Genomic DNA, 25,693 nt, shown 5'->3' on the forward strand with positions numbered 1-25,693 from the left:
AACTAAAGAAGTTCTAGAACAAAAGGATATCATTACATGCAGGATCACCTTGTCCTCCAGGCACAAATATAGAAAGTAAGGGGCTCTACAGACCAGCACTTTGTGCTGGCCTGTAGGTGGAGCCCATCACATCATAATCCCACACGACCTTCTAGGCAAGGGGTCGGCAACCTACGGCTCACGGGCCAGATCTGGCCCAGCGAGGCCTTGGGACCAGCCCCAGCCCGGTCCTGCCACCGATTGCCACCTCTGTGCCACTCCGGGCGCTATTTTGAGTTCAGCCCCTCAGTTGTCTGAGGGACAGCAACCCGGCCCCCGGCTCAAAAAGGTTGCCTACCCCTGTTCTAGGCTGTGCACGGCATCATGGAGCGGCCTTGGCGCTGCATCTACAAGATGCAGCACCAAAAGGGCATCAGGAAGCCGTGCGGTCGTAGCTATAACGCCCTTATCCGGTTCCTTTTTGTCCTCCCTAGAGGTCAGATCAGTGCTGCAGCATACAGTTGCTGTGGCGCCGATCCAGCCATTAAAAGGGCGGCTGGATGCTGCCCATCTGTCCAGGCCCTAAGTTACACAGTGCAATCATTTCAGCCAAACCAATAAAGCAAACCAAAAATCTAACGCCACTGACTAGTACATGTTTCTAATCTTACTCATAGCTTACAAATCCTTGGTGTTTCTGGATAGCTGGGAGCCTAGACTCCATTGTCCAGTTCCACCAGCTTCCTCATGGTCTGCCTCATAAGAGTCAGAGGCCCGCAGCAGCCATCAAACAGGCAGGTAGGCAGGCAACCCCCCAAAAAGCAGACTCTTAATAGCTGGAGGTCCTATATGTAAATGTTGCCAGTAAACTACATACTTGATTATTCTGATTAGGTGGGGGCAGAATCATGTGGTCCTCCAGATGTCGCTAGACTACAGCTCCCAGCTTTCCCAGCATTTCTTACCACTGATTATGTTGGCTAGAGCTGCTGGGAGATACAGTCCAACAACATGCTAGAGGGTTGCATGATTCCCCTGTTTTAATATCTAGCTTTGCTCTCATTATTATTTTCTATTTTAGCCTGCCTAGTTTGAGATCTTCTTCTGCTGCTGTTAGTGTTGTCCATGACTCTTTGCCAAAGACCTTACTAACAAATGTTCCTCCTGTTTATATCTTAATAAGGAAATGTCACATACAGTGTAATAGGTGGGAAGTAGAACAGGTATGAATAATTGACACAGGGTGGTCTTAGACCTGACCTAGATAGGTCTGGTTTAGAATTCTACTTGGGCATACACAAATTTCAACCCAACTTCCTTTCCATTTGAATTCCTGCTCAAAGAGCCTAGTGGACAAACATATTAAAGTGTTCAATTGACAGCCAAACACAGTTCAAAAGATTGAGATCACTCCCACCATCTCCAGGATTAAAATGTCCCAACCATTCTCCCTCTCTGACATTGCACTCCCAGGTTTCTGCCACCCAGTAGGGGGCATAAAAGAGATTTGAAACAGGTATCTAAGAAACCCCTCATATTGTTGCCCTCATACCAAACCCTTACCAAACCCCAAATATCCAAGACAGTGCACCAGTTCAAACCAAGGAATTCTCAGAGGACGCAGTGCTCATATGATTCCTGAACCACATCAGCACTTTACGTACTAACATTCAAGTCACTGAGATCTGACTTGCAGACTAAAATTTGTAATCAAAAATGGGCAAGGATAATCTGCTGTTTCTCGTCTTATAGCTCAGGTGTTGTTCACACATCTAATCCAATTGCCATGTCCATCCACCACAGAAATTCCTCACATTCCAAAGTGCTTCTTTCTACGAAAAAGAAAATCACTATGTGGAATGAAACTATTCCATGGACTCAAGTGGCAATAACAAAACCTTCCCCCTTAGCTCCACACCTTGGCAAGGCATCTAAAGTATGTAAATACCTGCTTTGATGCTAGTTTTAAAATGTTGTCTTAGGGTTATTGTTGCTGTGTTTAATTCAAAGTGCTGGCTCTGAATTAGCAAGCTTTACAGGGCTTATTTCCACAGCTATCTGAGTGACTGTATCTCCACATATGAACCTGCCTGTGTTCTGTGATCTTCTGGGGAGTCCCCTTCTCTGCAATCCAACAACCTCACAGGCACATCTGATGGAAACACAGGAGAAGAACACAGGAGAGAGCCTTCTTGGTGGCTAGTCCCAGGCTCTGAAATTTGCTCATGAAGAAGGTGTTTTTAATAATGTGTTGAACTGTCTGGATCTGTTGTTGTACTTTCTAATGGCCTTGCTTTTAATTTCACAGATATTCACAGGTGGTAAACAACAACAACATCAATGTCTAGAAACTGACTGGCAGCAAAGCAGAGCTATTGCAAATTATTATTGTTGTTGTTGTTGTTGTTGATGTAGCCAGCCCCAGTTAATCATTTGGCTACAGCTCTTCAGACAAAGTTTCTGAACACTCTTCAAAAGTAGCCCAGAACACATTACAGTGACACAAACAGGATGCAAAATATGAGACTTGGGCGCGTTACAGACCGTTGGATTGTGGCGGTCTCCTGCTGCCACCGCTTGCAACATCCGGGAGCCACAGCGTCCAAACCACACGGGTCCCGGACGCTCCGAGGAAGGAGCGCGGAAATCGCGCTCCTTCCTGGGCCCCGGGAAAGATGTCGCGAGGCGCTAGTCGCGCACTCACGGCGTCACTTCTGGAGTGCCACGTGCAGACGCAGAGCGTCCGCTACGGCAATATGGCAGCGCCTGTATGAACAGGGCGCCGCCATTTGTTACGGACTCTGTCTGTAATAGGAGTAGGGGCGTCTAGAAGAGATGCCCCTTTTTCAAACTGGGACGTCCTCAGGATGTCCCTAATGGCAGTCTGTAACCCGCCTTTGAAATGAAAATTAGGATTATCATAATCAGTACACATGCATGCGTACACACACACACAGAGCTTTCCAAGAAAACTCTGTGATAGGTTTGCCTTAGGGTTGCTATGGGTTGAAAACAACTTGAAGGCACACAACAATAAATATCTATGTGATCAGATTTAGATGTAGAGTAGAACTCTACACAGAGTAGGGATGAAAAGAATATTCAAAAATATAAAAAGGGGTTGTAAAACATTTTTTTAGTATTGAAAAACCCTGATGAGAAGAATCCTGAATTGATGAGAATCTTTGCAGTTCAGGACTTATTGTGTACAAAATTCGCATTTCATTGTTTAGTACTGAAATAGGATTTTGTGCTCAAGAAACTGCGTTTTCTGTGTAAAAAATAATATTTCAATGCAGAAATATTAATTCCTGCACAGAAAATGTTGTTTTCTGCCCAGGGAAAAAAAAGGTGTAATTGGAGATTTGTTCTGTGTAAAATTCACACATGGTTGATTTGCACAGAAAACAGCATTTTCAGTGCAGGAATTACTACATTTGTATTGTTTTTTCATGCAGAAAATGCTGTGTCTTGCACAGAAAATTCTGTTTTTGGTGCAAAGCAACCACATGCAAATTTTGTGTAGAATAAGTCCCGAACTGGCATGGGTTCACAAATGAGGGCAGGGCAAATCAAAGAAGTGGGGCTACCTTGCAAAATGGTATTTTGCTTATGCAAGATATTTCTGCATCCAAGCAACTGCCATCACTCTTAGTAGAATCACAAATGTGTGGGTTTTTCAACGTCAAATCCAGGTTAAGAGTTTCACCTCCCTTTACAAACTTCACATAGCAGCCCTGTTGCAACCTATCGTTATTATTATTATTATTCCACTTTTCTCCCAAAATTGGGACTCAAAGTGGCTTACAATTTAAAAGCAAAGTACAATTAAAACATACAAAAGTGACCAGCCAAGGAGATTTTTGAAAAATTCAGTCTAACAAATCCAATCAAAGTTAGATTTGAAATATATAACATGTAGAACCAATTTTGGAGGAATCTAACCATGCACTGTAACTGCATGGTTAGAGATATAACAGTTTCATGCACCTATGCTACATCAAAATCTTTTTTATGAAGCATGTGCCTCCTGGCTCCTCTAATTTACACCTGCTGATAATGACCCTCAAGAAGTCACAGGGTCAACCACAGATGGCCTCCTAGAGCCCAGGAGTATTCTTAACGGTTAGAGTCCTTGAGGTGAAAGAGGCTGGTAAAGAGGAGGCTAGGAAGACTTGGATACATTTGAATCTACCCTTATCAGGAAACAGAGAAAGGCAGAAAGATATGAGAGCAAGTACTCTTTAATAGCTTCTTTCCAGCAGAAACATTTTCTGACTGTTTCAGGCATAAATATGAAAATGCCCAAGTAATCTTTCCTCCAGCTGGTCATTTTCTTTTGATTGAATTTCTCACCTATCTTTTCCCCAAGCCCTGCTATCAATGTTACTGCAGACTCCAAGACAGCAGATCTTTATCTGAAATGCACAGGCCATGTGCTGCAAATGAGTGCAATTGACTCTGAGGTGTGAATGGCAGGGCCTCACTCAGCCCAACCATATAGCAACTTGCATCCTTCCTAAATTCTGTCTGCTGACAGTGTATACAATTAAAGACAAAACTCACAATTCATAGTGGCTTTCGCTCTAAACTGTGCTGTAAGCAAACAGCTACGAGGAAATGAGTTACTTACAGCAGATTAAGCAATTTGCCACAGTGTCTCAGTAAATTGCAGTTGTAAAGCCCTACAGTGCTTGAAATGTTCCGCATAGAATATTCAAGGAATACAAGCTGCTAGTTGTGTAGTTCCAGGACCATATGACAACCACTCTGGGGAGACACATACAAACACACACACACACACACACACACAGAGAGAGAGAGAGAGAGAGAGAGAGAGAGAGAGAGAGAAGGGGTGGGTGGGTCTGTTATTAAACTTGGGTTGCCTCCAGGTAATTATGAATAAACTCCCTGACTGTGCTTCACAACGGCTAAGGACAAGCAAGCTTGTCCAATCTAGTCCCTTCTGCTTTACAGAGACTCTGACAAAGACTCATAATTTTAAGGGGCAGTTTTTATTTGCTTTTTCAGAGATACTTTGAATTCAACATACACACACACCCGGCTGCAGACAAAGAAATGTCAAGGTTTTACTATTTAACTCAGAGCAGTTGTAATATTACACGGGCAAGAAATCTTCCATCCCTAAAGACTGTCCTACCAATTCCCAATGAGATCAACTGCATCTCATCAGTAAATAAAAAGGTTATAACAAGTAAAGTAAATCACTCTCATCTATATGCTCCAGAAGGTGACTCAAATGAACCAAATCAAATTACGCAACACAGAAATTGACTTTTTAGCTTTCTTTATCAGGAGTGGTATCCACACCTCTAGATATAAAAGGTACCAGATCACTGTTGACTGCAGAAATTATTATTATTATTATTATTATTATTATTATTATTTCTGCCTTTTCCCATAGAACAGGAAGTGGGACAACAACAATTAACCAACAAAAGAACAACATCCATTAAAACACATAATTTAAGATGCACATCAATTTAAAAGGACAAATAAGATGTACACATATTAAAACGATCCACATCTAAAATCCATCATCTAAAATTCTGAAGAAAATTTTAGCAACTGAAGTAAAAGTCATCAAGCTTACAGTTGCCGACTTAATCCTGGCTGACTGGGGTAAATGTTCGCCAGAGGACTTCAGCATATGATTAAAATAATCCAGGTTGACACCACTTTAACTGCCATGGCTCAATGCTATGGAATTCTGGGAACTGTACTTTTGTGTCATGTTCAGTCTTCTTTCTGAGAGATGGTGCCACAAAAACCTATAAATCCCAGAATTCCATATATTGAGCCATGAAAGTTAAAGTAGTGGATTATTTCGTTGTTTCTGGATTACTTCTGCAATATGGATGCAGCATTGGTTTCATTTTGTGAGGATGCCCATTGCAGCAGCCCATATCACTGTCTGCAATTTTGTTCCCCAAAAACTGTAGGGAAGCCACAGGAGATTTTGAACTAACCAAAATTCATTAATGTACAGAATTGGGTGCCATGTTCAGGATGCTTACTCATTATCACACATTATGCCAGAGAAACATTGCAAAGGGATCAAATAAGCCAGGCAACAAGCATACTCTATAGCACAGACAGAAAGACTGATTTTACTTAGGATTTACCATTTGATCTCCCTGGAACCTTAGCTGACACGACTCATGTGACTTTCAAAGCCAAAAGGCAGTCCTGCATAGATCCTTTTTCTCAGTCAGACAATGACTTCTCTAGTATAATCTCCAATAGTAACACATTTCTCTGAGGAGCAGAATGCCTTCTACAGCTTCCACTTCTCTTCCCCTCAGTGAAAAAGCTGCTGCCTTTTTCCCAGGACTGAGACTTTCTGTAAGCCTACCAGATAACCACTGGATGCATGATCATGATGGGGAAAACCTACATGAAATATTCACTTTGATGTCTGAAAACTGAGTCCGGCTCGTGTTGCTGAATGCACACAGCAAACTAAGGCTTGGAAAAGTTACTGTTTGGATTGTCGTTCTTTAAATCCTGCGACCAACACCTGCCATATATCTGTACAAACAGGGCCATCCTTAGAAGTCCTCCTGCTATGTAGGAAAAGCCTGTTTTCATACCTGTACAAAGTAACTATTAATAGTCCAAACAGTAACTTTTCCAAGCCCTAGTTTGCTGGGTGCATTCATTTTAAGTGTTTTAAAATTTTACCTTTTTAACTACCATATACTTTTATTATTTTAATAAGTAATCTATTGTAATATTGTAACAATTTAATTCTGTTTTAATGTTTCACCTTTCTATGTTTTTAACTGTATTGTTCTTTTAATGTTGTGAGCTGCTCTAGGTCCCAGTTCTGGGAAAAGAGTGAGATATAAATAAATACAACAACAACCAGCACCACAAGCACTCTCTTTTAAAAGTCTAAAAGAGAAAAATAAAGGTAAAATAAGTATCAAATGGTAAAACAAATGTTCTGCATGCAGGTACCTGGCACTACCAATTAAAATTATAAGGTACCATCTAATGGGAAGGACCTCTCTGAGATCTTGGAGAGCTGCTCACAGTAGAATAGACAATACTGAGCTAAATGTACAGACTGCCTGACCTGGTGCAGCTCAGCTTTCTCTAGTTATTACTGTACTTTACAAGAGAGTACAGAGAAGTTAATTTTTCTGGGTACAACTCCCAGAATTTTAGAAATATTACACCCCCAAAGTAAACTTTTTTTCAAGCTCTATGAGTAGCTATAAGCCAAATTTCAAATGGTTGTTGTTGCTACTGTGTGCCTTCAAGTCATTTCTAGCTTATGGTGACTATGGCGAATCTATTATGGGGTTTTCTTGTCACGATTTGTTCAAAGGAGATTTGCCATTGCCTTACCATGAGGCTGAGAGAATGTGACTTGCTCAAGATCACCCAGTGAGTTCGATAGCCAAGCAAAGAATTGAACCCTGGTCTCCAGAGTCACAGTCCAATGCTCAAACCACTACTATGCCAAACTGACTCTTTTACAAATATTACAGAGTTCAGTACCCTTAAAAGCCTCTTGATTGCCACTGTTACCTGATCGCAGATCAATTCCCATTTTTTCTCATTGTCGTACTGCCGGAGTAGCCTTGCTTTGTCAGGAGGCAAGTTCATTGCATTCTGTGAAGAAAGAGAAAACAAACAGGGTTAACCACAACAGGCTTAAGGATGAAAGGGACTAGAAGCCAATGAACCATAATATGGTTGCAATTACACTAACTGTTTTCTTTTAAAAACTCAATTAACAGAGTGAATCCAGAGCATTCCAGAAAAAAGGAGGTTGAAGCAAGAATTGTAAGAGAAAAGAAGAGGTAGCAAACAAGGAACTGGAAGGACACACACATGGGTCGAATATCACCCCACCCACAAAATTCAGTTCAGACTTTGTCAATATTTTTATGCTTTCCACCTGAAATAAAATTGTAGAGGAGAGTTGTGGGTGAGTCATGGCCAGTCTCTCTACTCCATCCATCCAGCCATATTTATTACTGTACCATCTGTCCAGCAGTAAATAGTTGCAATTATGCAGAGATGGGGACAAGGCAAAACACCACACACAACCCATGAATCAAACATTAAAGCAGTGCACATACTTATGTATATAACATTAAAATGTAAATAATCTCCAAAGGGGTCTCGTGGTTAAATCTGATGCAGCAAAAACAGCTGAGTCCTATGACATCTTAAAGGTTCAGTAGATTTATTGTGACATTAACTTCAGCAAACTAATATCCATTTCAGGCATAACTTTTCTCATAATAGAACTGTGCTTCCCAAACATTTTTGAAGCAGGAACTACCCATAAATTTACTCAAACCTTTGAGAACCAACATATAAACAGATTTTATCTTTCAGTCCCAACTGTATCACTTCACAACAGGAAGCCCAAGAATATCACATCAGTAATTAATGTTCAACAAGTTTACAGGTCATTCTTTCCTCCAAATTTTTAATACTAATATAATTATAGCTACAAGCAGTATATTTATGAACAGAAAGCAGTTGTGGCATACAGGGAGGAAGTGAGCTTGTTTTTTAAAAGTGCTGGACAACAGCAGTGGTATCTAACCCCAAAAAAACTGGATCGGGAAAGTCTACCAGTAAATCCAGAGGGACAAAATTAATGACCAGTCAAAGGTCTGATCATCTTCAAGTGCTTATGTGATACTGAATGGAGCCTTTGTGTGTTTAACCTCATAACCCTCATTCTACCTCACAGCCTAGATCTAGTCTCATATATAATGTAGTAATGTGCCCTCTTAAAGACTTTTAATGGAAGAAACATACCAATGCCATCATTCAAATTATCCAAATTGTTAATTAAATATAATTTGTCAAACCACACAAGACCTCTGTTGTCATAAGGTCACCTAATGAGAGGTCACAGCCTCAAGAATCTAAGAGTTAAGAACATTTCTACTGAGTGCCATATAAGATATGGCACTTAAAAATGATAAATCAGAAAATCTAAATGAACCAAAGTACAATAAGTTATTTCTGTAATGTTTCTTAGGTACTACATGAGTACATAAAGGCATGGAATTTCACTAAAATGCACACTTTTTCCTAGTTGGAAATGTGTCACACGCACTATGATCTTATAAGGAGAGAGGAAACTTGACCTGGGTTATCTCTATACAATGTAAATAAATAAATAAATAAAATTTTTATTTGTATCCCGCCCTTCCAAGCGATCAGGGCGGCTTACAGGGTGCACCAGTGTGCAAATAACATACAAGGTTAAAAAACAGACACATACAACAAGTCTTAAAAACAATAAAAAGCCCCTTAGCCCAACCTCACGGCCACGAGCGAGGAGGGAGGCCCACAGGATATTTAATCGGGGAATGCCTGATTGAATAGGAAGGTTTTGAGACCCTTCCTAAATTGGGCCAGGGTGGTAGATGAGCGGAGTTCCATGGGCAGCGTATTCCAAAGGGCTGGGGCAGCCGTGGAAAAGGTCCTTCTTGCAGTAGAAGCTAACCTGGCCCCAGGCACCTTCAGGAGTTGCTGCCCAGATGTTCTGAGGGTGCGAGGCGGAATGTACGGAGAGAGGCGGTCCTTCAGAAATCCTGGGCCCAAGCCATTTAGGGCTGTATAGGTAATAACCAACGCCTTATATTGAGCTCGGAAGCGGATGGGCAGCCAATGGAGATCTTTAAGCACAGGTGTTATGTGGCTGGCCCTGGGAGCGCCAGTGACCAGCCGAGCTGCCATGTTCTGCACCATTTGTAGCTTCCGAGTTTGGTATAAGGGTTGCCCCATGTAGAGTACATTACAGAAATCCAATCTCGAAGTTACCAGAGCATGTACAACAGTTTCAAGGTCCCTCTGGGCCAGGTATGGGCGCAGCTGGCGAATCAGCCGAAGCTGATAACAGGTACTCTTGACCGTCGCATTCACCTGAGCAGTCAGGTGAAGGGACGAGTCAAGAAGCACCCCCAGACTGTGCACGGAGTCCTTCACGGGGAGCGTGACCCCATTCAGAACAGGTGGAACCACCACCATTCCTGGACCAGGGGAACCTATCACTAGTACCTCCGTTTTCTCTGGATTTAGCTTGAGTCGGTTTTCCCTCATCCAGCCCATTACTGACTCTAGACAGGCCACGAGAGGAGAGACACCATCCCCAGTCACTGCATCAGTGACTCATCAATGTACTCATCCCTAATACTATTGTGTATTTTTCTATAATCTTATTTCATACACTGAAATGATATAGGCTGCATCCACACTGCAAAAACAATCCAGTTTGAAGCTGCTTTAACTGCCATGGCTGAATGCTATGGAATTCTGGGAATTGTAGTCTTATGAGACATTTAGCTTTCTCTGTCAGAGAGCTTTAGTGCCACAACAAACGACAATTCCCAGAATTCCATAGCATGGAGCCATGGCAGTTAAAGTGGTATCAAACTGGATTGTTTCTGCAGTGCAGATGGAGTCATACTTCCCAATTTGCCTTTTGATTTACCAACTATAGTCTAATAAGAACTAAATAATATGAGCTTTTATAAAGTAGATCTTTGAATATATTTGGAAAGTATTAAGGTCGAATACAAATACACTGTATAGTATAGTCACTGCCCAACCTTGTGCTGGCCAGAATAGAAGAATATATCTGAACCAAGACATATACATCACACATCTGGCTACAGATGGTGGAATTTTCAGTCCAGTAGATCTGGAAGGACTCCATTGGAGAAGACTGATTTAAAGGCTACCGAATATACCCAACTATAAGTTGACCTCATGTATAAGTCGAGGGCAGGTTTTGGGGCAAGAATTTTGATATGAATCATGGATAGGTTGAGGGTAAAACTTAGGGGTATGTAAAAAGGGTGTAAAGGACAAAGCAAAGGAAAACACTGCCCAAGAATTTATAAAAATTCCAGCAAGCTGTTTCTGCTTGGCCTAAATCTGGAAGGATGAAGAGGGAACTATAGTGAATCATGGCTGTCAGGGGAAGGGGGAGCTGACCAGATATAGATGGGACTAAGAAAGTGCACATGTGTCAAAAAGGATGAAAAGGCAAAGCATAAGAGATGGTAACTACACCCCACTACAGACGGGTGGGAAGTGCCATCATGGGGCCAAAACTAGGGCTCGGGAGAGCGCAGCAAGTTCCCGAGCCCTAGTACGTGTGGGCGCCACCATGACTGCGCAGCTTCATCCCCATGGGCTGTGCAACCATGACGTATGGGACCCTGAGAGCCCAAACTGCTCTGGGCGGAAGAGGCATCATAGGCCTTATGACGGCGCAAAAAAGGAGCCACCTACAGCGGCTCCTTTTAGACAGCGCATCTGTGCTGCAGCATGCCAATGCTGCAGCACAGACACGGGGCAAAGATGAGCGGCAAGGAGCCATCCATCTGTACTGCTCCTACATTAGCAGTGATTATAGCCTTTAACATTAATGTGATAACTTCACCTGATTTTAATTCAGAAAAGCTGACAAAGATATACTGATGCCTTACTCAAATCCTTCAAATCCTGATTGTTCTTGGTGTTCCTTTGAAGGCAAGTACTAAAGACTTGCCACCACAATCATTTTCCTACACAGACATTAAAAAAAGTCAGAAGCAATATCACAGCAGATAGAGTAGAAGGTATCCGTTCTTTTAGGTGTTCCCTCGACGGACTAAGCTCTCGCCTTTCACCACTCTATTCAGAGAAGGGAATGATTCCTTTTCTGATAAGAGTTAAAAGTACAGTACTTACATTGACCTGTGGATAAGCTGACCCAGGTTTTTTGGGTCAATTTTTTCACTAAAATTTCTACATCTATACATGATTATATACAATAATAAGTAGAACACAGAGACATACACAGCCCTATATTGCCAACACACCAAGAGAGGAGAAGGGCAGAAAATGATGCAAGTTGCAAGGAGAAACAATTACAGTGGACCCTTGTTATACGCTGGGGTTTGGTTCCAAGATCCCCCGTGTATAACAAAATCCGTGTATACTCAAGTCCCATTAAATATAATGACATAGCAAAATGGTGTCCCTTATAAAAAATGGAAAATCAAGGTTTGATATTTGAAATTTATACTTTTTTTGAACATTTTCAAACCGTGTATGCTTGAATCCGTGTATAAGAAATCCGTGTATAAGAAGGGTCGACTGTATTTAGCCATTTTAAAGAATGAGCTCAATGGACCCATACAGACAGGCCAAAATAAAGCTGCTTCAGGTCACTTTGGAGGTATGCTGTTGAAATGATGCCTCAAGCCACACCAAAGTCATGATCCAGTCCTAAGGACTGGAGCGCAGCTTTGGCGTAACTTATGGAGTCTTAGTACGCATGTATCATTTAAACAGCATACCTCCAAAGTGACTCAACGCAGCTTTATTTTGACCTGTCTGCATGGGGCCAATGTTACCTCTAGGATTTATCTACTGAAAGAAAAGTATCCGTAATGAACTATGATCATGGATTATCTTTCAAATACTGAATATCTGCCAGGGCTAAGCATAAAAACACAAAGTGATCTATAGGTTTGTTTGAAATAGTGTACACACTCTCTAAGTTTCAGAGGAAGGCAAAGGCAAACCCTTCTGAACAAATCTTGCCAGGAAAACTCTGTAATAGGGTCATCTTAGGGTCACCACAAGTCAGAAACAACTTGAAGGTACACAGCAACAACAACAACAGGTAGTTAAAACAGATTTGGAAGAACAGTAAAGTGTTGTTTGGGGAAACGGCAATAATTTCACATAAATTTTCCACAACCAGGCAAATTAAATCCTGGCTCTCATTTGACAACAACCAAAAATTATGAGAAAAAACCATCAGTACAAAAGCAAACCATATGAACCTTAAAACTGTCTTGGAATTCAAAAAATGCTGCCTCAGTGGGATGCCATAGTATTCTGGACTCTGTACTGCCTGTATTCCTCTAGCTAACTAGCTAGCCTATTATAACCTTATAAATCAATTCTTACTTCAGTTTTCCAGCCATCATACTAAGAGGTAAGGGATAAAGTCAGGGATTGTCAGTGCCATGTAAACTTTACTTCTCTGTGTTACAAGATACCCATTCTTGTAGCACTGGCAAATGTGTAACAAAATGCTTACATTTAAAGACCTAGGCCCAGTACAGACAGGCAGGAAGCGATGGCAAGACTGTGCCCCTTTCTGCCCCGGATCATTGCCGCAGCAACTGCATGGGCAAGGTAATGATCTGCTACAAAAAGGAGCTGCGAAAAGCAGCTCCTTTCTGTGCCGCTGCCAAGGCACCATTAGCACCCTGGAGCAGTGTTATGACATCTCTTGTGTGCCACCCCGTTTGGATACGGTGCACAAGGTACATCATCAGTGTGCATGGCGTGTGGGCACACGTGCACCCAAAATGGTGCGGGGAGAGCATGGAACGTGGGGACGCTCTGCTCTCTCGAGCCCTAATTTCAGCCCCAGGCTGCCTCAGCAACGGTCTGTACTGGGTCTTACTTTTAAAAAGAGAGAGAGATCTTGTAATGTCACTAAAATGCTAATGAAGTACTTTTTTATTCTAACAGCAACATTCCATGTCATTTCACAGAAACTGAAGGAAGTGATTTACTGTACATACTCATGTATAAATCTAGAAATTATTGTCAAAACTTAGACCCCCCTAAAAAGCTGGGTCAACTTCTCCATGGGTCAATGTAAGTAGTGTATTTTAACTCTTCTCCTTCTCTGACTAGAGTGGCAAAAATATGAGCTTACTTCATCCTGGGTAGCCAAAAGAAGCACCAACGTCCTAAACTCTTTCCACCACGATGCTGCCTCTGGCCTTTTTGAATGGCAGTGGTGGTACCTCTTTGGTGCTCCCCCTAAAAAGAGTGTCATGGGGAATTGGGCTTAGAAGGATCTGAGTAAGGCATTTCCATATGAAGACAGTAAACTTAGACTTTTACATCCTTTGTTGCATGCCCCTAAGTTTTATTCTCGACTTATCCATGAGTCATATCAAAATCCATAATTTTGGTGCCAAAACCTGCCCTCGACTTGTACATGAGGTTGACTTATAGTTCAGTATATACTCAACAAAGGTTGACTTATAGTTGAGTATATACGGTACATCCTTGGGTTAATACCCTATGCCCCAGAGTGATATGGCCCCTCTCCTATGAAGGAAAGTACAATGAAATGTAAATTTGCAAATAGGTGGGATCATGATGGCCTCAATCAGTACCTTCCTCCAAAGCCATTTTGTGGCCTCTGGAGCCTTCAAGGGGCTTCTACACCATCTTCTCAAACATACGGTTTTAAATCCTTCACCCTCTACACAGATTCCTTTGACATACTGGGCTGTAGACAGGGCATACAAATGCCTATGGTGTTATTCCCATGCTTGTGTTTTGATTGCCCCTGGGATCTATGCTTTTCTTTCTAGTTACATAGACTAAACATTTGTGTTCATATCAGAAGAGGTGGCATAAACACAGTGCAACAGGGCTCTCTCAAGAATCACAGAGTGTATCACCACTACACTCTTATAACAGGTATACAGCACTGAGACTGCCATAGCTTCATCTTATGGAAACCTGGGATTTGTAGTCTGGTGAAGTACTGTACTTCGAATTCTCTATTAAAGACCTACAGTGCTGCAGTTTAGGGAAATGTGTATTGAAAGCCATTAGCAGAGAGAATTTGAAACAGTTCCTCAAAATACATTTTATAAGCTGGAGTCATGACATTAAAATAGTTATCAAACTCAGTAATATGATGACTATCATAGACCAGGAAGTTTTGACTATCTGGGAAACACCTGCCCTGTGTGGGGAATGTGATCAAAGCTGCAGGTTAGAACATCTTCCTGTTAGCGGAAATGCTATAAGAGTCACAGCTAGCCTTACATGCCCAGATAGGTTACTGGGCCATCCTGGATAGGTAGGGCTATTATAAAAGCTTTCCTGTTTGGCCTGGGACTTCACAAAGACAACAAGGACTTCAGGTCTCTCATATGTTCTTGGGCTTCTCTTAGCTTTGCTTCGCTTGTTCTGTTCCTGACAGATGCCTAGACAGCTGTCCGATCCTATCAATCACACTTGCCATGTATATCTGCTCTGAACTCAATTAAAGTCACCTAAACAGTGATGTTTGCAAATGTTTACCATATACAGATACACAGGCCAAAGAAACACAATTGCCTACGGGTCTTCAGAAAGTATTCATGTGGTTGGAAACATCTATTTCGTGCCTCAGTCTGAGAAGTAAGGCTACTTGGATTATGACAAATCAAAATTTCAAAACTAAGGGACCCCTACAAGATTGATTGACATGTATCGTATGGGTTCTGGTTTTCAAAACAAGCATCAATAGATGCCAAGATTCCTTAGGAATTTATCTGGATGCCTCTCAACCATGACAATATCATAATGGCCAACGACCTTTTTACAAGGCAATGTACTCACTTCTATCACCCTGCTCCCTGTAACAGTGTTCCCAAAATTAGTGTCAGCTTTATGTACTAGATTACAGTGTGTCCTTGCCTTATGCGGGGGATCTGTTCCGGATCCCGCCGCGTAAGGTGAATTCCGCCTATGCTCGAGCCCCATTGGAAACAATGGGGCTTGTGCGCGGCGGCGTGGCGGCGCAGGGGGGCGCAACGGGCGCAGGCGCCCATTCAATTGAATGGGACGCGCTGCCCCTTCCGCCCCGCGCGCGCCCCGTGGCTTGAGCGTGTATGCTCAAGCCCGCGTATGGCGCGGGCGCACTGTACAACTCTTGTCAGACCCAAACCTTCCTCACCCTCGCAGTTTTTAGGTATGTTAGACTATAATTCCCATGTTATCTAGAGATGATTGGAATAGAAGCCTAACACAGCTAAAAGATGCCAGGAAGAGGAAGACTGTCTTATAAATTATTACTTTAACTATATGTTATATAACCATAATTTATACTTAACTATATAACTATATTTAACTATATTTATTAATTTTATATTTATTATATTTACTTATTTATTTATAGTCATATTTAACTTATGTTTTAATATTCATAATGTTTACTAATTTTTCAACTTTTGTAATTAACATTTTTACTTCTGGGTTTTTTTTTAATTATTTTGTCTTTTTAAATTATTGTAACTTGCCTTGAATCCCATTGTGGGAGAAAGGCAAATAATAAATCCTTGAAATAAATAAACAAATAAATAAATAAATAAATAAATAAATAAAGTGCAACCAGATGATTAAATTTGTGTATCCTGAGTCACACTCTCATTTCATTCAAAACTGCACTGAGGCTCTTGCCCTAGTCCCAGTGAAGGCCAGTGTCCTCTCCCAAAACAGCGACAAAACAATCCTGGTTTGCAAGAATGAAAAGACCCAGTGCCCTTTCTGAGTGTTCATTCCCATTATTGTAATGTATTTTTACTGTTGCAACCCGCCCGGATTCCTAGTGATTGGGAGGGCTATAAATAAATTTATAATTATTATTATCATCATCATCATCATCATCATCATCATCATCATCATCATCATCATCATCATCATCTCAGTGCTCTTTCTTTTTTGTTCTGCCCTGATCCTTCTTACTCATGTCTCCTTCTCTTTTTCTTGTATTGCTCATTCAGCCTTTTCCTTTGCTCACTCTCCTCTCTCACCTTACAGTAGCTGAATTTCTTTCTCCTTCTCTGTAAACTGTTTGAAGATTTCAGGGGCCATCAAAATGGGGAGGGGGGGTATATAGAACAGGCTAGATACACCTTACCTTCTAGAGAAATGAAAATTCTTGGCCAAACTGCAGCTTCAATTCATGGGAAAGCTAGTTAAGTCTGAAGATGGTTCTGTACAAAGATTTTAATTAACTAAAATTCATTAAAACATTAAAAAATAACCCTAAGGTGCACACCCTAGAGGTCCCATTAGTATGCATGTCAAGTTTCAGGTTTTCACATTTCAATCTTGAAGCTACAGATATACATTCTTTGTTACTGTTATAGAAACTACAATATAGATACTGCATATGCACTACACCAGTCAAGCTTGAGTTTCAAAGTAGAATAATTAAAGCAACAGATTGCATTATCAAATCTAAAATGCAGAAAAGGATCAGAAATTGATGATAATGATGATAATAATGATCTCTGTTATTATTATATTAAGAAACCCTAGCTTTACTGAATGAGAGCCAGTGAGGTGTAGTAGTTCAAGTGTTGGGTTATGACTCTGGAGATTGGGGTTCGATTCCCCAGTCAGCCATGGAAACCCACTGGCTGACCTTGGGCCAGTACTGTAATACTCTCTCAGCCTCAGAGGATGGCAACAGCAACCCCTCTTTGAAGAAACATGCCAAGAAACCCCCCCTTAGGGTGGCCATACATAGGAAATGACTTGAAGGCACACAACAACAACAACAACAACAGTTTACTGATGAAGGTAACCAGTAAGTAATACACTTACCAGGAACAGACTGCCTTTCTGTCTGTTATTTAGGAACAACAAAATCACATTTCAAAAGTCATGTGATGTGCAGGAACCGCTTTACCTTTTGTATGAATGTAAACAAGCAACATACTCTAGTTACTTTTCAACATTCATTTTTTAAAGGCTGCATAGTAAAACAGAACTGCACAGGTTGTGAGATGCCATTTTAGAAGAGCTTTCCTCAGTATGGCACTTTTTATCTTCAAAAGGGCCCAAAACAGAACACCAACAGCAGCCAAAACAGTATATCATTATCTTCTCTCTTAGTCCTATGCTTCCTTCATTAATTATTAATATTGCTGTGTTAAAATTTTCCTTCCTCTATGTTGATATAAATACATGAGTATTTTTTAGTTTACTAGCTATGAACAAATGTAAAGTTTTTTCTAGTACCACTATGCTCTCTGAACAGGATAAATATACATTAAAAAGTGGCAGCAAAGTTTACATTCAAGGAGTCCTAAACTCTGTTTAAAAATCCTGCATAAATAATGGTGTTTTAGATTCCCACTTGAAGGTAATCAGAGATGATCCTGAGCAAATGGATGAGGAAGGTGGTCATGGTGCCACCATGGCAAAAAAGATTCTGTTAAGTATTGCTGACTTCAGAAGATGGGGCACCCTGGGGAAGGCCTCTGAACTGATTATAACAGCCAGATTGTGGAGGATTTCAGAGGAAGGAACGGACAAAACCACCTCTGAGTATTCCCTGCCTAGAAAACCCAATTAAATTTATGAGGTCATCATAAGTTAACAGGCAACTTGAAGGCACATACACACAATTCCCTAAAGGCACTGATGTTGTCTGATCTTGGAAGCTAAGTAGAGTCAACCACGGTTAGTACTTGGAGGGGCGACTGCCAATGAATACCAGCTGCTGAAGGCTATATTTCAAAGGAAGAAACTGGTGAAGACATAGCTGAGTAATCCTTGTACAAAAGCACCTATGAAATTCACGGAGTCACCATAAGTCCATAGGCAACTCGAAGAGACATTCATGTGTATGTATGTATGTGGTTCTTCCAAACTCTAAGTCCTAAGCCATTTATAGAGTTTATACGTCAAGGTCTCTTCTTTGAAACATGTCCCCAAATCATCTGCAATGCATATTTGGATGGAGGGTGATTCATGATGAAGGGTTGAGGCAGATGAGTTAAATGAAAAGGGGTTCCTAAAAGAAAATCTGAAAAACACTACTTGACAGGAAGACCTGCATCTCACTTCTGAATAATGGGTTCCTATCAGTGCTTCTCTTTCAGAAAGTGAGTAGCACAATCCCGTTTCTGTCAAAGAGATTTCTTGTCAAGATTTCTTCAGAGGGGGTTTGTCACTGCCTTCCTGGGACTGTTTTTGTTATTTTTCCTCCAACAAACAACACAAAGCTACTTTCACTCTTACCTTTTGGCATGGCTCTCTGGGACTTTTGTGGTCATATCTGTATACAACCAGAAAGGGAGCATCAAACAGTTCCTGGTACTGCCATAGTGGTGAAATTCCAAAGCGGTAGACTTAAATTAACACAAGACCAATCTCAGATACCAATAGGCCAATATAGGCTTATGGTTGCATTAGAAAAGCTTTGCACGTTATCCTTTACAAAACACATTTACTGATTCTCTCCCAGGATTAAAAGGAAGAAGGGCATACTATCGGCCACAAAAGACTCTGAAGTGCATCTACACTGTAGAAATAATGCAGCATGATACCGTGCAAACTGCTATGGCTCCATTCTATGGGATCCTAGAATTTGTAGTTTGGTGAGGCATCAGCATGCCTTGGTAGAGAAGGCTAAAAACTTGTAAAACAACAAATATCAGGATTCCTCAGGATCCTGGCATCAAACTGCATTATTTCGACAGTGTAGATGCATTCCTGAAAACCTATCTGCAAACTGGGGAGCTACAGCCCTTCTTAACATGCTCTGTTAATGACAAAAATACTACCAATTATATCAGATTTCAGATTCCTTATACCTGGATCTATTTTATATTGTGATGGCTTTTAGCTTTTAACAATAAACTTCTATTCTATTCTATTCTATTCTATTCTTATACCTGGATGTTTTTGAAAGCGCATCCAGACTTGCTCATTCTGGTTTAGTATCACTGTCATTGCTTTCTTCATCTCTGTCAAAGGCTAATCCCCCTGCCACTGCCAATCCTACTAAGAAAGTTTCAATTTTCTTTTTGCAACATCATAAATGATTCATATTCTACCCTGAAGATTTCTAAAGCATGACTTGTCCTCCTTCCTGTAATTACACTGCCTGATTAAGTGCATGGGAACTGTGTAATGTTGCTAGTCATATTACACTGTACAGTACTGTAATCACCACTTCCATCTGAAAGATAACCTGGCTGCACGCCACAAAACCTTGTTTCTGTCTAAATCCCACTGAAAGGTAAGGATGTGGAGACAAGTCTTGTCTTAATTTACCACAAGTTAACTTTCTCAGGCTCTGAAAAATCCTTATTCTTGAGCTCTGAAACCCATGGAGCTAAGACTCAATGGTATGATGACACCCTAAGTCAAAGAGACACTTTCACAAGTCAATTCTAATACACCTTAATACACAGGTAATACACCATTACAGGCATGTTGTTGCTGCTGCTGCTGTGTGTCTTCAAGTTGTTTCCAACTTAGAGTGACAGTAAGGTGAGCCTATCATGGGGTTTTCTTGTCAGAATTTGTTCAAGAGGATGCCACTGCCTTCCTCTGAGTCTCAGAGAGTGTGACTTGCCCAAGGTCACCAGTGGGTTTCCATGTCCAAGTGGGGATTCAACCCTGGTCTCCAAGTCCTAATCCAATGCTGAAGCCATCACACTAGTTCTCACTTACAAGCATGTAATACACCTTAATACACATGTAAAACAGCTTAACATACTCACAACATTTCCATTTTGCAGACTTACTAAGGCGAAGTCTGAGTGTGATCCAAATGTGTTGTGCACAAGGTTATACCTGTGGCTACCTGTTGAATGTACCTGATTACAAATTTGGATTTGCCTCAGCAAAACAGGAGCAATAGCCCTAAAATGACTATTCTAAACACAGAGATTTCAAATAAAGCCCTAGAGAGTTCATTGGTTAAACAAGCTTAACATCAGTCTGTGAATCTCCTAGTTCTTCATTTCTGCCTTAGTTAGTTTCACTTTCTCCTACACTGTCATTCACGAGGAATTTCTGTTTTGCTCAAAGTTGCGATTACATGATAGTAACTCACTTCAGAAAGAGGGAGGGAAGTACAGTATTCTGTAGTCAATGAGAACCCACACACTGACTAAACTACCTTGCTGTTTCATTCAGACCCTCTCCTTTCTAAGGGCACGTCTACACTGACAGCTTAATCTGGGGCCAGCTCAGAGCATTACGCCACAGACTGGCCCCAGACTGAACAAGATGGGGACCACACGCACCAGGCTGTATCCAGTACAGTGCCATATCATTGTGCACATGGGCCAGCCAGATTGACGCTGCATCAACCCCACTGACTCATCTCCTGTTTTCAGAGTTGCCAGTGCCGTTTCCTGGCAGGCAGAAGTGCCACTGCACATGGTGTGCCGCTGCTTCTGCTGAGGAAAGAAATGGCTGCCTGGACATGTGATCTACAAGGAATCAGTTGCCTTTTTCTGTCCTCACCAAAAGTAGAGGCTTCCCACAGACCTCTTGGCCTTCCAAGAACCAGAGGTGGCAGCTCTGAAAACAGACCATCTCCTTTCCGTGTTGTTCAGTGCAGGGAAAGGGGATAGTGCTGATCTTGGCATGTGGACAACTGGATCTGGCCAAATCGGACCCAATCCAGCTGTTCACATCTTAAAAGAACCCACAGTCACTCAGGACTTTCCCCAACTTTGGTGAGTGAAGAGCAATGTTGCGCTAAGGGCAGAAAAACAAAAATCCTCCCCAGAAGTAGCTGGGGACTGCCAGCACTGGCTGCAGGGTGAATATGACATTTCCACCAGTGTAAACAAACTCTAAAACAGAACTAGAAGTTTAGCAGAAGATCAAAATATTGCCTCTCTGTAACACTTTTCTCTGTTCTTCTCCACCCTGCGGATCTACTGTAGTTACATTTTATATAAAAAGGCAGAAAAACAATTTCACTCCTACCTCTCATCTGCCTTTCTAAAGAATTGTTCACTGTTATCACCCCAGCATGTGACTCATTTTCTCTGGTGCTTTCCACTTTCCTTTCCATGAGTATATCCCACAACTTTTTCTGTTGCAAATGTTTTCCCTTCAGGCCACAGTTCTTGTTCTACCTTGTTTTGAAATATTTCTTTTTCTCCAGTTCAACTGCTAACCTAACAGAGTAGACGCTAGACTGGAACAATACCAAAGCAAGCTTCCTTCACATATCTCCCACCATCCTCACCACCTTCCTCTTGTTCTGCTGCATTTGGTGTTTTATTTTTTATTTGTTTTGTTTAACTCCACAGAGTTCTTTGATATGTGTTTTTGCTGAGGGGCCTTCTTTTAATCCTTCCTAGAAGACTGGGGATCTAAATTGCATTCCAGAACTTTACAAAGCTCCAGGGTTATGTAAAGCACTGCTATTGGCAACTGATGCACTAAATCACCTTGAATTGTGATCTTCCCAGCAGTGGAGCCCTAATAAGAGTTTTGCCTCAAAGTCAGAACTCAGTCAAATCCACGGCTTAAGGGTGCTATGAAGTTCAAGGCAATTCAGACTCACTCTAAAGTCACACATATGAGAGTCATATACCTCTCATATCACTTTCTGTTGACACAATAATTTTCCATGTGTGAGGTCCAGACCATGGGATAAGGATTCCTCCTCCACCCCAAACCCCTGCCCTGCAAGACCCTAGCAAATTTGGCATCTTTTCTTGCTCTCACTCTCGCTCTCACTCTCTCTCTCAACTTTGGCACATTATTACTGCATTTCCTTCCCTGCTCTGTAATAGATAGGAGCCCAAAAAGTAAGTCATACATAGCATGGTAGCCACACTGTTTCTCATGTTTTGACTTGGAATGAGGCATTTTCAAAATGCTTTCAAATCTTGTCAAGATAACAGCCACTGTTATTTGGCAGTATCATTAGCTCTCCCAATTAATTTGTAATGGGTCCATCTGCATGCATGCAAAAATAGGAGTAAGCATGCCCCATAAATGCAAACTGCTCCATTTGTTAGGTTGTATTTATTATACAGAAGGCATACTTTGCAGGAATTTTACTAGAGCAGACCCTGAGCTCCAATTTTATGGTCCTTGAATCCCCCACACATTGGTCCTTGAATCCCCCCCCCAAACAATTTTAATCATTTTTTTAAAAAAATCCACCCTGGAACTTGCCAAACACTTACCCAAACCATTCACAGATATGGCTGTTGTCCTTCTTTTTCCATGAACAACATCCAGAATGATAGAAAAACTGAATTATGGATGCAAACTTGCCAAAAGGTGAACCAAAATTGACAACATGGCACAGTCACATGGACATCAAGGCATGAAAGGGACAGCCACATGGCCTGGAGAGGCATAAGGTGGTAAAAACTGGCATCTGCACCCCACACAGTTGCCCACCCTCATACTAGAGAACAAACATATGAAAGTCTTAAATGAATTTTAAAATGTATTTATATATGTTAACATAAAATATCAGGTTTATTTTGAAATTTTACCTTTAGTAGCCTGGTTGTAACATACGCTACTTTCTGGAGACTAAAAGAAAACATACCATAATCATTTTTTAAAAAATAAAATCGGGGGGGGGGGGGGAATGGGGGAAGAGAAAGGAAGGGAGGAAGTTTTACTCCTGTTTTTATGGGTTTTCCCCAACCAGGGCTCCCCACCTGCATAAATAACTAACTACTTATAGCTAGTTACTTTGAGAGGTAATGACCAATCAAATACCATTGTTTTTCTGATAAAGGTAACAAGGGAAAAGTTTGTTGCTTCACACACATTTCATAGAAAAAGCAGGGGTTTTCCAGATCACTTGTGAGCTGCCTCTTTCCTCCACTCACATTTAACCTCACTTTCCTTCCACTGTTCTTTCTTTTCTTTAGATGAAAAATCCTTACTTTTTTAATACAAAAATCCAAGCTAATATGAAAGACAGAGACCTTCTCCAAAAGGCTGAACATGCTCAAGGAAGCCTCCCAGAAGTACTGATTTGTGCGATTTCCAGAAACCGCACAAATATAACCTCCCCTTCCACCAAAGTCAAACTCTTCAACTGTTCATTGCCTGCAAGTTTGCCTTGCAAGTAGTTAATGACCACTTTAACCAGCTAAATATATTCTGATTCTACAGTTTGTATCATTTTTTTTTTTTAGATGCAAGCTGAGCAGATTTGTAAAAAGTGGATCAAAGTAGATTTCACTCTATTCCATTCTTATGGTTTCTGATTCAATCAGACTCTGGGAAATAGGCAGCAAGACGATTAATTTCCAAACATTCTAGCCAGCAAAGATAGTAATCATGCTGACTGCGGAATTCTGGAAGATGTAATCCAAAAGATTCCTTTATAAAGCTCTGTATAGAATCTCAAAGTAATGTGACCACAGACATATTTCTCCTTTGCTTAAAAATATTAAAATTCTTACAGGGCTGTCCCTTGAAGGAAAACAGACATTCTACAGGAGCAGCTTTTCCCCATCAGAAATGATGCTCCTGTTCCATGTTATCCTGGCTGAGTATTTCTGAAAGCCAGTTTTTGCCTGTCCATTTTGAACTCTGGGCAGCTTAGTTGCAATGACTTTTCCAAAACTAAAAACGTACAATGGGGGGGGGGGGAACCGTTCATGAGCAATGCTTTAGCCTGGCTCACTGCTATGAGAAGTTAACTATGCAAAGTGCAGAGAATTAAGAGTATCAAGCCTTGCTAAGTCCACTGAAAACAGATGCTTTCACCTCTCTATCACATGTGATAACGTGTTGCATTTACACACTGATAGAGAACAATAAAAAGCTTGCGGGCTGCTTAGTAGTACAGGATGTGGTCTGGAGCTGAGTAAGAATATTTGCTGTGACTTTGGAACTCAGCCATCATATAATAATAGGTTACTAGAGTGTGTCCATGCATTCTTACTTTATTGCACCTGAGTTTTCCATTCAAACCTGGAGACCAGAAGCTACTTGGTTACTTATAGAGGAACTTGAATAAATCTGAACAAACACCTGGAAGGCTAGTTACAGCCTTTCCTATGCAAACCCTAAAGGTCATTTAACAAAGAAACCCTTCCTTGTCTCTAAAGCAAAAAATACCACTTAGAACATTAGCCTTACTAATGAGATCTTCTAAGGGGAGTGCTTCATTAATTCCTAATGCAGTGTGTCCTGTATTCCCACAATGACTGGAGCAAGAATCACAGAAATGAAAGAGTATTGCAACGGAAAAGGCTCTCTTATGCCTGTTCTCGATACAGGTCAGGGAAATGAACTTTTATTTTTTAAAACTGATTTATTTCCAGTAATACTTTCTAAATGACACAACATAAAATTAGGGCAAGATCAGTGCATTACAACATAGCACAAAAGAAATTAGAAAGAGTCACACTAACAAAGAGAGAGAGAGAGAGAGAGTTTCCACCAGATCCCATTTCCTGACTGGTACTGGTACCAGCGGGGAGCACACAGATGCCCTCCTACCACCAGTCAGCAAGGCATGGGTAAAGAAGACAGGGATGTTTCTGATCTCCTCTTCTGAGATGTGAGCAGACAGGAGGGGAGGGAAGAATGCAGCCCCAAGGCTCACTCACAGCTTGTTCATAGCAAGCAACCATGAGTGTGTGTTGTTTTTTTTAATCACCCCTGAACCAGACTATTTTGTCAGCTTGATCATACTAAGGTGGTTCCATACACTTCTATATCAAGAAATCACTTACTTTTTCCATACTGTTCCTACTTCCAGACTATAGCTATTAAAAGATAAATATATTTGGCCTTCTGTATCCCCAGATTCAAAAATCCATGGCTTGAAAATATTCATATGCACAGAAAACAAAACAGCTTCATTTATATACCGCTTCATACTGAACTAAAAGTGTTTAAGTGGTTTACAAAGGGTAGGCTAGTTGCCCCCAACAATCTGGGTACTCATTTTAGCGACCTCCTCAGAAGGATGAAAGCCTGAATCAAGCTTGAGCCCTTTTGCTGGTATTGAACTCACAACCTTATGGTTTTGAGTGAGTGGCTACAGTGCAGGCATTTAATCTCTGTGCCACCGGGGCACACACACACACATGCACCCAAAAGCAAACTGATTTTGACATTTTATATAACTACTATGCTATTGCATTTAGCA

General features: G+C 41.1%; 1 protein-coding gene across 9 annotated transcripts in view; it reads right to left on the reverse strand.

Moving 5' to 3' along the window:
* Window positions 1-25,693, reverse strand: part of FMNL2 (formin like 2) — a 271,926-nt gene that overhangs the window by 103,355 nt on the left and 142,878 nt on the right. For all 9 annotated transcript variants that reach the window (XM_042473892.1, XM_042473866.1, XM_042473898.1 and 6 more), the window contains exon 2: window positions 7,540-7,623. In XM_042473892.1, the coding sequence (XP_042329826.1) occupies window positions 7,540-7,623 (84 nt within the window). The remainder of the gene's footprint in view (window positions 1-7,539; window positions 7,624-25,693) is intronic.

The sequence above is a fragment of the Sceloporus undulatus genome, chromosome 1 (genome assembly GCF_019175285.1).
Source record: "Sceloporus undulatus isolate JIND9_A2432 ecotype Alabama chromosome 1, SceUnd_v1.1, whole genome shotgun sequence".
Lineage (NCBI taxonomy): Eukaryota > Metazoa > Chordata > Lepidosauria > Squamata > Phrynosomatidae > Sceloporus > Sceloporus undulatus.